We start from the raw sequence: 15964 nt of genomic DNA on the forward strand, positions 1-15964 counted from the left end.
GGCAGCAACACCAGCTTCTAGTATTCATGAAATCATTGCTTCAGACTGCTTGGTGTAGCCAGACCAGAGAAAATGCAATTCTTCTGACTTCTACGAAGGTAGATAGACAAACCAGCGTGTCATGCTATACAGCAACTAAATACCATTATGGATTGCAGTGAGAGAAAATGTTCATACTTCCATTTCCCAAGGAAGGAGAAGCATATGTAGGGACACCACAGTTTCAAAACCCTAAAAATGCTCCAGAAGAGAGCAGCAAGCTTCCTACAGCCCTAATAGCAATCACCTGTACCTGTAATATGTACCTAAAAGGAAGGAATCACATCACTTAAGCAGGAAGGAAGAACTCCATTCTGACCATCTGACACAGTCAGAGACACGTAAGTAAAACCAACAGTTTCACAGTTCAAACACTCTAAAATATATTCAATAAATACAATTTTAATTGCAACATTTGAGCTTGATGCAGGACTTTTTTACCTTGACAAACAATCAAGGCACCTGCAGTGCCAGTGCACAGATTAGAGATTATGAAACCAGTCTGAAAGCAGAATGAAAACTGTCATGAAATTTATGTTTGGGGCCTGGAAAATGGCTGAGACTGCTAGAACATACCCAGTCTTTCAGAAATTTTTCTCCTGATTGATAGGTTTATTTACCTTCCTAACAAGTGACTGGTATAGGGTTTGAGGTTTCTTTTTAATATCCTTCTAGCAACTATTTTACCTAGTCTGTCTGTGTACTTTTATAAGTGAAGCACTTTCATCAGAATAAAGGTTGATTTCATTAAGTCAACATCACACTGAAAAATCACTTATAAAAACAATACTGATTCGATATAGGAGGAGGTACCACCTAGAGTTGCACTACACAGTTCTTTGAGTTAATGCAGCACTGCATTCCATGCAGTGTTCCTTTGCATTATATTTAAATAAACAACTCAGTTGAACATGAAGTTAAAGACTTATTAAATATGAATGGTTGCAGGCCAGCTAGTAGTAGCCTATTTTAAAATAAAGCATAAATTACCACTTTGAAGCTTCACTGAAGATAACCACTGGAGCTTCAAGGCTTCAGGCTATTCTGGACATTGGCACACAGCTCAAAATACAGTGTGGCTCAGTCTCCTTTCAAAAAAATTCCTCTCATAACTCCTGCCTAGCTATAATCCATAAATCTACAATGCTTGAAGTGACTGACATAAGTGGTGCCAAAACTATATTTAGCCCATTAAACATGGATAGTTGCCCTAGTTATCCTTCCATTAAAGTCTATGAAGCTTGCTAAAAAAGCTTTTCTTCCTAATGAAGACATCAGTAATCAATTACTACAGATTCTTTAACTGTAGAAAGAAAAAAAAGAAATGCCCTTCAATAACTTCTAAGGTATTTGCACATCTTTCAGAGGTCTAATCAAAAAGTATATACACTCGCATCTGTCTTTAAAATGCAGATATGTGCTTACACATATTCCAGAAATGCACTGGGATGTGTATTTGTGCAATGCCTGCGTGTGTGCACATGGATGCAGCAGGGCAGAATTTTGAAGTTATCAGACTGAGTGCAGCTCAGGGACCTATTTAGCCTGTACGATGCCTCCTCCTGCCACCTTTTCCAATGGCCTTTTGCCTCCCTGTGGTCAGTGGCTGATGAAGGTTCACCTGTAATGCCCATCAGACACTACATGCTAGTCACACCAGACCTAATTTTAGGGAGAACTGCATGCCAAATGGATGCTATCTCCTGTACAGGAGTCAAAGAGGAGCAGGCAACTGGGCTTTGCTGTGCAGCTCTGAAGGGAGTTCAGAGGTGGGGAGTCCTCAGCTGACCTTGGAAGGCAGCCTGCAAAGAGGACAAGCAACCAGGACCATACTGACATCAGGAGTGAAAACTCTACTACTCTGCACTGCACAATAGCCAGAGCCATCACTGTGCCTTGTGAGCAAGAGCACCAAGCCTCTTACTATGATACACTTGAAAAAAAGAAAGGAAAACTTCATCTCGGCAGGAACAAGTAGTCAGGGAAAGGAAATGTAACTATATATTGTGGTATGGCTAATTGCTACTTGCTTCTCTTTAGGTTAATGCTTTAATAAAGGCAGGTCCAGTTTCAGTTTGGTCCTACCATGTATTGGCCATCATCTCTCTCGAGTGCTGAATAGGCTTTTCTACTGGCCACAAGTGGTACTCGTGACAAAGGAAGTTCTACATAATGAAAATGAGCAATGATGAGCCTAATTCAAAGTGAAGAAATTCCAGTGGGAATTTGTTCAGTGTTTCCTCTTTTTGATTAATGTTGTGGTAGCACTGCTGTTACCAAATACCACACCAGAAATCCAAAGGTCTAATTCTCTCCATGGAGCACCTATTAAAGAGAAGTGAAAATTGCTATATTCTTCAGGAGAAAACTGGCCTCTGAAGACTTGAACAGCACAGGAATGACTTAAATCAGAAAATAGTGAGGCAAAGAACAACTTTACTGTAATTGCTCATTTGCAATTGTGTGTCAAACAAAAAAACAAAATGCTATTCGAAGTTAAAAAAAAAAAAAAGAAAAGAAAACCACCCTCAAGAACTTCTTCTACCCTTCAGTTAAGAATTTGTCTGTAATCTTTCCAAGCATCAAGACCATTAATTATATGGACCCTCAGAGCTAAGAGTACCAAGAGTGATAAACGTAAAAACCAAGAAGGTTTATATGCCAGTAGTCCTAATTGGGACTTCTCACATGAACTGATAAGACTTATCACTTGCTCACATGCTAATCAGAGTCTATTTTTAACCCTCCTAAAAAATATAATATTCTACATACTGAGGATGCACTAGCATAAAGTTACATTAAAATTATATTCTACTACATTCTATTACTGTTCTTTGATCTCAAAATATTTTTTTAGAAATTGAGAATTGATACCTGTTCAAAAAAAAAGCAGTGAGACTGGCAACTATTTAAGATCCCTAATCCCTACTAACAAAACCTACTACATACCATGTCTTTCCAGTTAACCAATAGAGTTATCCAAGATATATAACCAACCTAACCAACAGAGTGATCACCCCCAGAGTTATCCCAGACCATCCGTTTTATCTCAAGGGCACCCATTTTATCTCAGAAACTGATGGGCACAAGACCCACACTTGGCATCACACAGTTACCTTGCCCTGATGGTCATGTTTCATTTCCCAACCTCTGGGCAGCTCCAGCTGTTTGTTAGCAAACATGTTGAGGAATCCCACCAAGTCACGATTATGCTGGTAGCGCTCGAAATGGTGGGTGTCCCGCCGGACTTTGGTGATCATGTGCTTCAAACACGTGTTATTTGTAAACATGCGGTAGGCACTCTGCAAAACAAACAACAACAGGAAAAACTTGTAAAAGGTAAAACTTCCCTTACCACAAAAGACAACCCTTCACAGTAAATTAACCATCTAATCATCTTTGAAACCTTAACCAATTATGTCCAGCTAAGCCACAACGGTATGAAAAACAGTGGTTCTCTTTCTGAGGTTTTGGGATAAGTGTTTAAAGTTTGTTATTTCACTTGAGACACCCAAAATTACAAAATGGACTCACTTTAGTGAAGTGTGAAATACATTTGAGATGGCATTTACCACACTTGTCCCTGGAGCTGTGAAGAATCCTGTAACATTAAAACTGCTTTAAAAGAAATTATTTACTCAGAAATGTTTTCCAGTTTCTGGAATAATGAGTCAAATATAGCCACAGAATACAGCAATAAAGTTGGCAAGGTTTTCTGCAGAACAGAGATACATAAGCTTGTGAAACTTATCATAAATCTACATAAATATTGTCTCCACCTATTGATTTTTCACAATAATACTCCTAACATTGCATGCACATGTATAATTTATGGAATAAAATTAAAATAGGGGTGTATAAGGAGAGCACTAAGGAATAGGGAAAACTTTAAATAAAAGGGGTAAAATAAACAGTTAAAGTCCTTCTTTCCCAAAACCCCAGCCAATGAGAAACAAAGCCTTTCTGCCTAAATCACACTGTACCCCTACACCTCTATTCCCTGGTCAGAAGTCTCCTCTACTTCTTTCCTACCTCATATATTCAAGACAAAGCTATGCAAACCAAGCAGAATCATTCATGTACAGACAGGCATACATATAGATCAAAATCAAACTAATACTGACCAGTAATTTAAAAAACACTGAATTAATGACAAGTGTCCTTGCAGATAAGAAGTTATTAATTCCATTACTTCCGTTTACACTCTAAATGCTGTTACACAAAGAAACATTGGGGAACAAATGTATATAAAAAGAAGCAATGAAGAACAGGCAAAAAAAGGAAAAGGAAAACAGACATTAAGATGTTTTTTAGTTCAGTGTGACCTCTAATATATTTTGATATAAACCAAGCAATCTGGGGGAAACACACAATCCCATAAGCAGCAAGTTCATTCTCAGAATTGTATCTCACCCTCTGCAAAGCACAGTAAGAAGCTATTGCTTCAATAAACAAATTACTTTTGTATCATGAGAAAGATGAAGAATTGAGTGAAAAATAAAAACTGCTATAATGCAGAGCTAGGATGGCTCTGATAGCCCAACAATTGCAAGGAACAATGATAAGTGAATTTATTTGGCCTCCCCATGTACTACCAATATATTTTCATCAAACACTGAGCAATATCTGTACACACAAAGCAACTGTATTTATAAGCATGTATTTATGGAAGCTTTTTAGCTTTAGCTACCATACTCACAGGGTTAGAATGCAGCACTGTAAAGAACTCTGGGCTGATGAGGAATTTCACAGGGGGAGACTGGAGCAATAAAGTAAGTCTGGATCTGGAGGTAGAGTGAGGCAGCACATTCTCTCTTCGAAAATCTAACGGCAAAGTAAATGACAAAGACATGGGGTTATTATTACCAAAGCATCGCTGCAAGCAACTATATTGATTTGAATCACACAGGCAAGAAAAGCACTAAGTACACAACTATTTCATATTTACTGAGTATTCCCCCTCAAGTGTACCTGAATTTCTTCTAACATAGCACTGAAGTTTCTGAAAATATTACAGATTTAGTTTAGCAACTTCTACTTGCTGCTTTTGGTGAACAATCATTTTTTTAAAAAATCACATCCAATTATTTGGGTTATCAAGTATGTACCTGTGTAAAAGATGCAAGAAGGTCCCTAAGCCATGTCTGCATTGCTATATTGTAGTTGTATGCAGGTAACTTATCTTTTAAATGCTAACTAATGGATATAAAAGTCATTGCACACGTAAAAATGTTTCATTCCTTCTTTAAAAAAACAAAACAAAACAAACAATAAATCACTGCCATTAACACAGCCCCAATCCTGACACAGTATTTAAGCAGCTTATGTAAGTAAGAAGCAGGTTGCCAAGGAAGTACCTTTGAAGTTTCAACTTCCAGTAAACATTTGTGTTTTCTCCTAGCAACTGCAAAAGTGCACTGATTTTTATAAAGTACCAGGAACTGAAAATATATTATGAGTGGTGTTTGCTACAACATCAAAACTGTTCCTGCCAATTACCTTTGAAAACGAACAGGATATTTGGATGCATATTTTGATGTGCATATTTTAGGTTCAGACTGGGTCTGCAGTGATTTTACACTAAAATGTGTGCTGCCATCTACATTTCAGAGTTTCTTTCTTTTACACGTTGCAGTATTCACACACTTTTCCCTTAAATGAACATTATTCATGTAGAATACAGCTATCATAAATAGAAAAGATCATAATCCACAAGCAGAGCAAGCAATGAATGAGACTGTAAACTGAGGAAAAAGTAAGAAGAAATTATAAAAGAAGAGGAAAATAACAAAGACAGTGTAAAATTCTAAATATGGATGGGTAAACATGGAAAAAAGGGAATAGGGAAAATAAGGATGTTAATTCTAAGCATTAGATGAAGCCAGAAAGTGGAGGGGTAATAGGTTAAACAAATGAAAAAGAAGATTTTTAGAGACACTTCTTCAACAATAGACCTCAAGCTGTCCCACATGAGGCATGTCAATGGCGAAAGCAGAACAGCACAAAGGCTCCTGAAGCTCTGCCTGAATACTTGGGCTGGGAGTGTCTTCCAGGCCTCACTGTGGTTACACGTCAACTCTGTACTGGTACAAAACTTGGCTGTACACCCACAGTCAACTCCCACAACCTAGAAGATGCTGTGACACGCTGCAGATAGGTCCTCTGTCATAGTCTGGGTAATCTAGAAACCAGAATGGGTTGCCAGGTGACCCATTATTGCAGTTTAGGGGCTTGTGAATTTGGTTTATGAAAAGCTTATTCAGCCAAACTTGCTGTTTTGGCCTGAATTTACTGTAAACTGAATTGCTGTAAACTGTTGAGTTTATAGCACAACAAACCATCTGGTTGCACATGCACGTGCACAAAGATAGAAAAGGGAAAAGCTACAGCAGAAGTAAAGAATACAAGTAATAAAAGAGAGACTTGGTTAAATCTCAAGTTCAACAATGACTTGAAACTCAAGAAAGGGTGACACTGATTGCATATCAGACTAATTTAGGAGAGAGTATTATAAGAGAATATCAAGAGCAACCAGAGACAAAGCCAAAGCACATGATACCACACAACTACACAAGAGACTGGATGGGTAACAAACTTCATAATGTATTAGCAGGAAGATGACTATGGAGAGAACTGTTGAGTGAAGGGAAAAACAAGTAATGATGCTTAGAACTCACTAAAAAAAAATCTTTCTATCTTTGATCAAAAGGTCTGGTCAGACAATCAGAAGAACACAAAAAAAGGAAAGTGAAAGAGAGCTTTCTTTTTAGGCTAGAATAGATAAAAAGCAGGTTAAAGACGGTGGTGCAAACTGAGGGGTTTCAATCCCTTCAGACCTGGTGAAGTGCACTCTAACAGTCAGGACTCTACCTGAAGCCATCGCCGAGACATTGGTGGCTCTTCTGGAGGTCGGAAGCAGTTCTCAGCAGGAAAGAGATAAATGTTGTAAGGGTACACTAAGTGATGTTTCACCAAAATCTGTCTGGGTCTGGTCCTATTTATTACTTCTACTAATGACTGCATAGGGTGGACAGAACTTGCTCCAAATAGGAGATGCTGCAGTACTTGGACAGCAGGATGCACAAAATTCCAATCTATAGCAGCACATCAGGAAAGGACAAAGACTTGTGTGCAGGTAGGGGGAATCAGCTGCACAAACACCAGATGAAAAACAAGCATCTGTGCCAAAGTTCTGCACACAAGAATCTGGATCCAATTTTAGCAGAACAAGGACTGAACACTAGTGGTTAGCGTCAAACTATCAAAAAGAAAAGTAATGATTATGCAGGAATGTACAAGAAGTATTTTATGTAAGATGTGACATTTCCATAGCCTCTTCAGTAAGCAGAGTTGTAGCTTTATTTGATTTTCTGAAATACTTCTCAGAAGCTGAAGACCAACTCAAGACAATCTTGAGCAGGTAAACAAAATAATTTGAGACCTAAAAACACAAGTCAGGAAAGACTAGGAAATAACGGATTTAAGGATATATTATAAGGGAAATAATATGAGTAGACTGTCTAAAAAAGTAAAAGAATGTCCATCAACTGGAGAACACGTTACGAGAACACAAGACAGCATTTGCCAGGTGTAGTGCATGTACAGCTCATTCTATCTATCTACAGCATGGAGATCAAGTCAATGACTGCTTAAAGTCCTTTCTAGTCCTATATTCTACTAATTGAAACTGCATTATCATATTCAGAATATTTTTAAGCCAGACCAAAGAATTTTATCCTTTTTCACTGCAAAAGTGCTGGGTTTTTAACCAGTCTGTTACTGACAGAAAGATGCTCTGAATCTCACATTCATCTCCTCAGCACATTGAACAGGCTGAGTCATAACCTTCAAAACTAGACAACAATGAAAACAAATGCCTTCATTTTCACCCAGACTTTCAGAGGCAGAAGTTAGGTTCTGCCTTATGTCACTTCCACTAAAAAGTGAAAGATGCTTTATGTCATTTATGAGTGTTCCCTTCTTTAGGAAAGGGAAAAAATATTTAGGGTTTTTTTAACCTGCATTAGAATGGTGAAAGTCAGCTTCCTCTGTAGCTCCATCCACAGCATTTGTATGCTCTTCAGGCCTTTCATTAGTCATTGTTCTTCGGATGCTCTGGTACCTAGGGTTGGAAAACTGGACTTTATATATAGTATATGGTAACTATGACCCAATTTTGGCTCCAAGGGAGCCTGTCCATCTTTTCTGCCACGTAGGTCAATGTACAGACCTCTAACTTCTCCATTTCTAATGTCTCCTTTTGAATTTCTGCAAGCCATTATCAGATGTATTTTATTTAGCCACACAGCTTAAGACCACAGGTGGAATACAAAAGTCCTAGAAGCCCACATGCAAACTAAAAGCAACAGCCACATAAAAATAAACACGTAAGACCAGCTGCAGTAGCAACTGTGCCCTTGTCTCCGTGCTTGGTGTTGCAATGGTGAGTGCAGCTCTGCAAGCACACAGAACTCACAAACCACAAGGGTAGTTCTTACCGGCGATTCAGCTGTTCCATCTGCTGTATGGAATTTGACCTCTGGAGAATCTGTGGGGCGGGGGGGGCTGTGGGTCGCTGCCATGTCGTTGTCCTGTTCACGTGGTCCACGTAAAAAATCCGTCCGTGGCTGTCAATTCGAGCCTCCCAGTCTAAGGTAGCAATAAAATACTGTAAGCTATGGAGGGCTTGGAGTTTATTTAGTTCTTTATTTTAGCTCTGTCGCTTTTATAACCAAATCTATTGTTTCAAGTTTCAAGTTTCTATTTCTCTGTTACAGGATGACTTTGACACTGAACCTTCTTACTGAATGTTTAAGAGAGATAGCTATTCCCTATTTTATCCCATAAATTAAATTCCCCACTGTAGGTAAGGTTCTGTGGAATCCATATCTAAAAATTCTTATTCCTGTCTCTATTTTATTTCCCACTGACCAGTAACTGTCCAAGAATAAAGAACAAACAAAAAACAAACAACAAACAACAAACACCAATAAAACCCCAATAAAACATCTGGATACTCAGTAATTCTCCCGGACTGAAGTAACTCAGGATCCAATCTCTGAGGCTTATTCCAGTGCAAAAGGCCTATGGGTAAGTACCAAAAACCTTGCAAAGCTTGACATCTGCCATTGTTTTTCCCTCAGGTAACAGTAACAGTAATAAAACAGATGCCAGTCCTCTTCCTGGGTTTAAATTTAAACATGTTAAAGGTAAGCAGACCTGCCAGAAAAGATGGACAATTATAAAACTCCTTCACATACGAAATGCATGTTCCAGAATTGCGAATTATGCAAATACCATAGAAAATTCATACTTGTTGTGTAACTGTAATGCTTTCCACTGGTTTTGCAAAAGAAGCTGCAGACAGTGTTAGAAGTCTGCACCATGGTGACATCCTGGGAGAGCAGAGAGGAAGGCACTGGGACCTTTCCCCAGCCACAGTAGAAACCAGGTGTATCACCACACCTAGGCCTGAGTCCGTAGCCTTTTTGGGTCAGGAGCACTGTCTACCTAATAACTGCTGATAAAATGAGCAAGAAACCATGATACTGATCATAACTGGGGGCCATGTAATAATAATAATAAAAAATATATATATAAAAAAATAAGTATCTATATGAAAATAGACATGCCTGATTCGTGGATACCAGCAACTTCAGAAAACATGCAAACCATTTAGCACATCAGCTGAAAAACAGTCTTTGAGAACTCAGAAGATTTCTAGATGAGACTTTCTATACTGCAAGTCTAGGTGAAAACATCAGTCACTGCAATAACGTTTTAAAAACCACTGACAAGCAACCAATCCTAAATGATTGCCACTCCGTGAGGAAAGAGGGTATAAAAATGTCTTGACAACAGAGAAGAAGTAAATTCTACTACATTATATTTAATACTGACAGCCTTAAAACCTCAGGCTTTGCTACTGCACGTGTGCTATGCCTTTTTTCAACTCCTGGAGGCAGACACAAATGGCTGCACTGCACTGTGGGGGCTGAGCTGGCTCACAAGGAGGGAGGAGAGGCAGGTTTTCAGACAAACTCGTTGTGTCTCCTCTGCACAAGAGCTGTGTGATTTCGCTGGCCACAGTGCAAATTACTCTGCTATCTTTATGGCACATAATCAAAACAGCATATTGGTGTTCACAGCATTTCCAGTGTGAACAGAGCTATGTATAAAAGGTATTTAACACATTTGAAAGCTATTTCATTTATATCTCAAAAAAGCAAACAAGCACTTCAGCCTTTTCTGAAAAATGTTTTCATTTTTTTAAAAAGAGAAAAATTATTAAAACAGATGCTCCTGTGCAAGAGTCCCATAAAAAAAAAAAAAAGTAGTATCTGATGATACTCAAGATTTTTAGCCAGAGTTTGTAAACAAAACAAAACATTGAAGTATTCCAGGAAGAACAGAATTGTCCATTGGGGAAAAAACCCACACCAAAACAAAAAAACCAAAACCCTCAAACAGTTTAAATTTGTGAATTCATTATCCTGCTTAAATGTCAAACCCTAAACCACTGTATAATAAGTTGAGATTTTTGTGGTGTTTATGTCCAATTCTGACATAGTCACCATTTCTGTAACATAGTCTTGCAGAAGAAAAACATTTTCGCCTGCATTCAGTTTTAAATACACAAGTTTAAACTCTTAGGCAATGGTTTCCAAAGTAAAGCATCTGCATTAGTGTTATGATGGACAAGGATATCTTCTTTTAGTCAAATCATTGTTAGTCACATGTGTTACAAATAGCTTGTGGAACTGCAAAATTGTAATTCCTCAAGGTTTCATGGTCAAGCTTTGTTAATTTTTCCCTAGGAAGGAAGGAACTGGAGCATACCATTGCATGTTATAGGCACAAATACAAGGTAAATATTTTAATTCTTTCTTTTGTTCAACTGGAAGAAATCCACCTATTTTCCTTTCTTACTTTCAAATTCTGGTGAAGCAAATAGAATGCAATCCATATTTACAAAGAAATTACCTTTTATAACCAAAACCAGATTCTCAACATTTTCTCTAATTTTTCTAATTTAATTTGAATATTAAAACCATGACATATCTGAAAGCAGAGCTTTGGAGAGAAAAACTGAATCTACGCAACAATTAATATTTAAGATTTTATTCATAATAGCAAACAAATGGTTTACATAGAGACTGCATTGGGCTTTGACTGTAAAGGAGCAATGGGTACATGCATGCCCATGTATGACTGTAAAATCCCAGTCAAACCTTTTCCATTAATATTCCAAGAGTTTTTCCAAGTAGTTATTGTAGTGTGCAGTTTGCTTCTGAAAAACAAAAAGTCATCTTTGTATAAACCACGGAACTGTGTATTTCTCATTACACCAGTTGCTGACTATTTATTTCCTGTAATGGTCTCTGTCTTTCTCAGTATGAAAAGTGATAAAAAGTGCAACTGAAATATAAAGCTCCCAGATACACTTTTGTAAAAGGTAAGATTTGTGTACTGAGGTGGCAGTTAATTAACTACTAACACGCAGGACTAATTTGTTAGTCTGTCAGCACATTTGTTAGCACTGATTATAATAGAAGCGGCAGGGAGTACAACCTTATCATCATCCTGGCTTTCCACACACAGTTATATCTGTGTTCTGCTATTAAGCTCCTTCCAGTTCCTCGCTCTGATTACAGAGCAAACACAGTCCCATACCATACTGGGAAATAGGGATCTATTCATTTTTTCCTAAATATCTGAATTCATGACTCCTTTAAAGTAACAGAGCTTAGCCACAGATTTCAGTGGGTCTGAATTTAACTTTCTTTGGCTTTTTTTGCTTTGATGCAATGCTTTTCTATTAGTTGTGTAGCTTTTTTGGGGGGTCCTTTCTTTAAATACCTAATACTGAATAGATTTCCACTGCCCAAAGTTTAAGCAAGTGAATCAGTCCAATAATTGAGAGCAATGTATTTATCATAGGCACTAGAGAAATTACAACTTGTATGTTCATTTAGGCTCATCTAACTGTTGCTTAATATCCAGGTTTATTTTAATTTAAAATCTTCACACTGCCTAAAAAAATGCAAGGAAAACATAGACACCTTTCACATCATCTGCAGCGATAAAAGATGTTATATATTTCTTTGTAAATCATTACCATACAAGTATTCAGAGATTTCAGGGTGCTTGACACCTTCCTGTGCCTCATGAAGTGTATCACTTCACCTCCCTACCCTTCTGCACTGCATACCAAAAAGGCAGCACAGTGCCTTCCTGCTTCTCCACAAGTGACACTAAACACCAGGTGGGATTATCATAACACATCCTGAGAGTTTGCAGACTGAGTACAATTCCTTTTAAAATAACAACATTAGACTTAATCATCATCACTCCTCACTTCGAAATTCTTAGCTGTTCATTCTCAGTTGTCACATTTAAAAAAGAAATGTAAGGAGATCTCAGTAATGAGATCCAGGCAGCTTATCCCCCAATTAAAGTATGAAGAACCTCACTTGGTGGTAGAGCCTCATCCACTCTCTGGTACCGGCTAACATCCTGACGTACCGAAGGCAGAGACCTCAAGGGCTGATGGCCATTGGTAGGAGAACCTGGAATCAGAAAACCCACAAATTATTTTTCGTCAACGTGGGGAAGCCTTAGAATTGCCTCTAAACTGAGCAAGACACGTTAAAGCTTCTGCAGCACTATGATATTTTAGGGCATATCTAAAAGTCATCTATTCGTGGGATCAGAATAAGTTATGCTGACAGTTCTAGGAAAGTGATTTCTCTCGGATGTGCTTCAGTTCTGGTCCTGAACATGTCATCCCTGGGATATGCTGCATTTACCTGTGAGCAGCAGAAACCAGGGCACAGAAACAGCATGTGCCCGAGCCACATCCCAGGACAAAGCTCCACCCAGCCCACTCAGAAACGCTGTTCCTGAGTGGGAGGTGAAACTGTCCATTGACCTCCCTTGCTGCAGCCACACTGATCTGCAAAACATGATGCAATCTGACAACTGATAAAGAGTATCCCAAATATCTAGAAAATGCAGTAAAGTATTGACAGCATTTGAAATAAATACCAAAAATTTTATTTCCAAATCAATGAGCTGTTTATGAAGAGAAGGAATTAATAGATCCCAAAACTCTTGATTTGTTATGAAAAAGATGCATTCAGAAACCCACTTGATTAAATACACTTCAGTCCCTGAAGAAACTGAACAGGTAATCCATTGATAAATGTGCTTGGAAGCAATCCACTAGGGACACATTTCTACTTTCAGTGATTTTAGTGAGACAGAAAAATTTCAATTGTTAAAATAATTTTAAAATCAGTAAGAGTTTTACAACGTTAACTTGGGTAACACATTCCTCTCCTCTCAAGGTTCCAGTGTGCTAGGATGTGTCTACACAGAAAAGGAATTGGGAAAGGGAAGATAAACAGCCTGAAGTGCAACCAAAAAGCAATTCTTTTTCTTTTCCACTTTCTTTTGATTACTCTCATGTTTTAATGCTAATATATAAACATTCAAAAGAAAAGAGCCAAATATAAATTCTAATTTGCATTTCACAGTTTTGGGAGTTTTGTCCCTCCTCATTACCATTTTTATTAGTGAGGAGCATAATATTCTGGATTTCTTGCCTCCTCTTCATCCTGCTCACTACTCTCTTAAGAATTAAAATATATCCGATTTCAAAATAAACATGTTTTGGATATTTCAGGTTTGAATTTTTGTTACATCAAAAAACCCCAAGAGTGTCTTGAAGAAGGGAATCAATTCAAAGGAAAAATCTTGAAATATAATAAAAATGAGAAATTAAGGATCTTTATTCTCAGACATTATTTCTGCAGTATTTTTTTACTGGTTGCAGAAAGGTCACTTCAGAAAGTGTCTCCTGAAGTTGTTACCTCCAGTAGCTCCTTCAAGCTGTGCCGTGGCACCCTCACAAGCTGCTGTGGCTCCTTCAGGTTCTTCCTCCTGAGACTGGCTGTGGGCAGCTGCTGCCTGCAGGCTTCTTCTTCTTTGCCAGATTTCTTCTGCTTCCTCTTGGTCTTGCAGTTCACCTGCCTCAGCCTCCTGTACTTCCTCCTGAGGTAACTGTACCGCAGGCAGAGAACCAGAAGTACTTGCAGAGTCCTGTGTTTCAGCACCTGGCTCAGCTCTAGCTGCATCAGTGGCACAAGCTCCCTCTTCCTCCTCCTGAGAAGAAAAGGCTGGAGTCTCAGGAAACCTGGCACTCTCACAGGAAGAACACCGCATTTCAACCGAGGAACGCCGCACAGTCGCGCTCTCGTTGCAAGAGCTGTCTGCCCCTTCCACGTCACTCTCCCCTTCCGGCCGGGTACTGGCCTCGCTGACGCTTTCTGTGCGAGCAGGGTCACTCTGCTCAGTTTCTGATGACAGCTGGGAAGGTTCAGACCCTTGATCAGTGGACTCTGTTTCACTGACACCCCTTCTGCTCCCACCAGCGGCATCAGCAGCTCCCGTGTCCGCAGTGCTGGGAGGCTGCTCTGCCTCCTGAGCGGCACACGACTCGCTGCCAGCCTGGTCTGCTGGTGCTTCAGTTTGGGAATCTGGAAGGCTTTCAGGTCCTGCTGACTGTGACAGCGGAAGCTCTGGGAGAGTCTCTTGCTGGTCATCAGCTGATGGCAAAGGAGCATCAGAGGCTGAAACGCTTTCATTCTCTGCAGGCCCTTGCACTACCTGATCTGATGAGGAACTCACACCATTTCTTTCAACACTTCTTGTAGCACCATTAAGCATCACTAAACCACCATCATCTTCCAAGGAAGACGGAAAACCCAGGTCTTGATGTAGCTCATGCTCCTCTTCATCTGAGTCGATGTGAAGCATAGCATTAAGTCTTGTGTCAGTAGGGAAACTACTCCTCAGTTTTGGGGAGGCTCCACGTGGTCGCTCACCACAGGTAGATGTCCCTGGTCTGGGATGGTTATTGTGTTCTATTGCATCCAGATAATCATTTAATGAGTCCTGTCGACCTCTGGTAGGTGATGATCTTGAAGCACCAGAGGTCAGCTCGTCCTGGTCATTTTCCAGAGTCCTACTAGTCCTTAAAGAGTGCCTCAGTATTGCATCTCCAGAAGATTCCTCAAACACTGGACCATTGGAACACACTGTGGATGTATCATGTCCTGCTGGCATGTCCTCATCATCAGAGGGGCTCCCCAAGTCTCCATTTACAGAGTTTGTTCCTAGCAAAGTGCCAACTGTTTCTGGTGAAGCATCTGCAGACACAATAAAGACTGAATGTGAAACACAACGCAGCAACATACAGTTCATTCTCCTTTGTCTGCATCCCTGAAATTATTTAAAAATGCTCATCTTTCAAGATGTTTGCTTATTTCAATCAGACAACTAAGGGAAGAAAATTCAGTGAAAATATCAGAGGCATCTACAACATTGGAACAGCAATTTTCTCTGTGTAAGTCTACACTATTGTGTAGGATATAGAAAGTGTGAAGTATGATTTTAAAGGACTCACATTTTGCTTTCTAAGACAAAGCACTGCCAAGCATCTTGCCAAACTGTCAGTAAAGCCAGCGTCATAAATAGGAAATCAATTTTTCACAGCTTATTTCTCGTATCCAAAAGTAGGATTTACATAAAGCTAGTCACTGACACCAGTTGTCACTACACCCTTAGCAGCATGCAAACCAGCATCTGAGATCACATGAGGAATCTCAAAATGTGTACAGATACCAAATTTTATACACAGCATTTATTTTGATTTAGTTTACAGGACTTTCCACTGTAAAGAATGGGAATCTACTTGCATAATGTTCATGAGATATTAGGTATGCTATGGTAATAATAAAATAATAGTCACAATAATATGGTAATACATACCAAAGGGAAACAAAAATAAGCCATCTCACTTCAGAGACAAGATGGTGACAGCCCACATGGAAATCAGACGTGCATAGAGATGAACAACCCA

The 15964-nt window shown here is 39.1% G+C and overlaps 1 protein-coding gene across 1 annotated transcript in view; it reads right to left on the reverse strand.

Annotated features, from left to right (window-relative positions):
- Window positions 1–15964, reverse strand: part of HECW2 (HECT, C2 and WW domain containing E3 ubiquitin protein ligase 2) — a 153160-nt gene that overhangs the window by 35211 nt on the left and 101985 nt on the right. Inside the window, exons 9-14 of the mRNA XM_027636741.1 lie at window positions 13914–15251; window positions 12513–12608; window positions 8538–8688; window positions 8058–8161; window positions 4739–4863; window positions 3156–3341 (exon numbers count right to left, since the gene is read on the reverse strand). Of these exons, the coding sequence (XP_027492542.1) occupies window positions 3156–3341; window positions 4739–4863; window positions 8058–8161; window positions 8538–8688; window positions 12513–12608; window positions 13914–15251 (2000 nt within the window). The remainder of the gene's footprint in view (window positions 1–3155; window positions 3342–4738; window positions 4864–8057; window positions 8162–8537; window positions 8689–12512; window positions 12609–13913; window positions 15252–15964) is intronic.

This window comes from Corapipo altera, unplaced genomic scaffold, assembly GCF_003945725.1.
Source record: "Corapipo altera isolate COAL_440 unplaced genomic scaffold, ASM394572v1 45, whole genome shotgun sequence".
In the NCBI taxonomy this organism is placed as follows: domain Eukaryota; kingdom Metazoa; phylum Chordata; class Aves; order Passeriformes; family Pipridae; genus Corapipo; species Corapipo altera.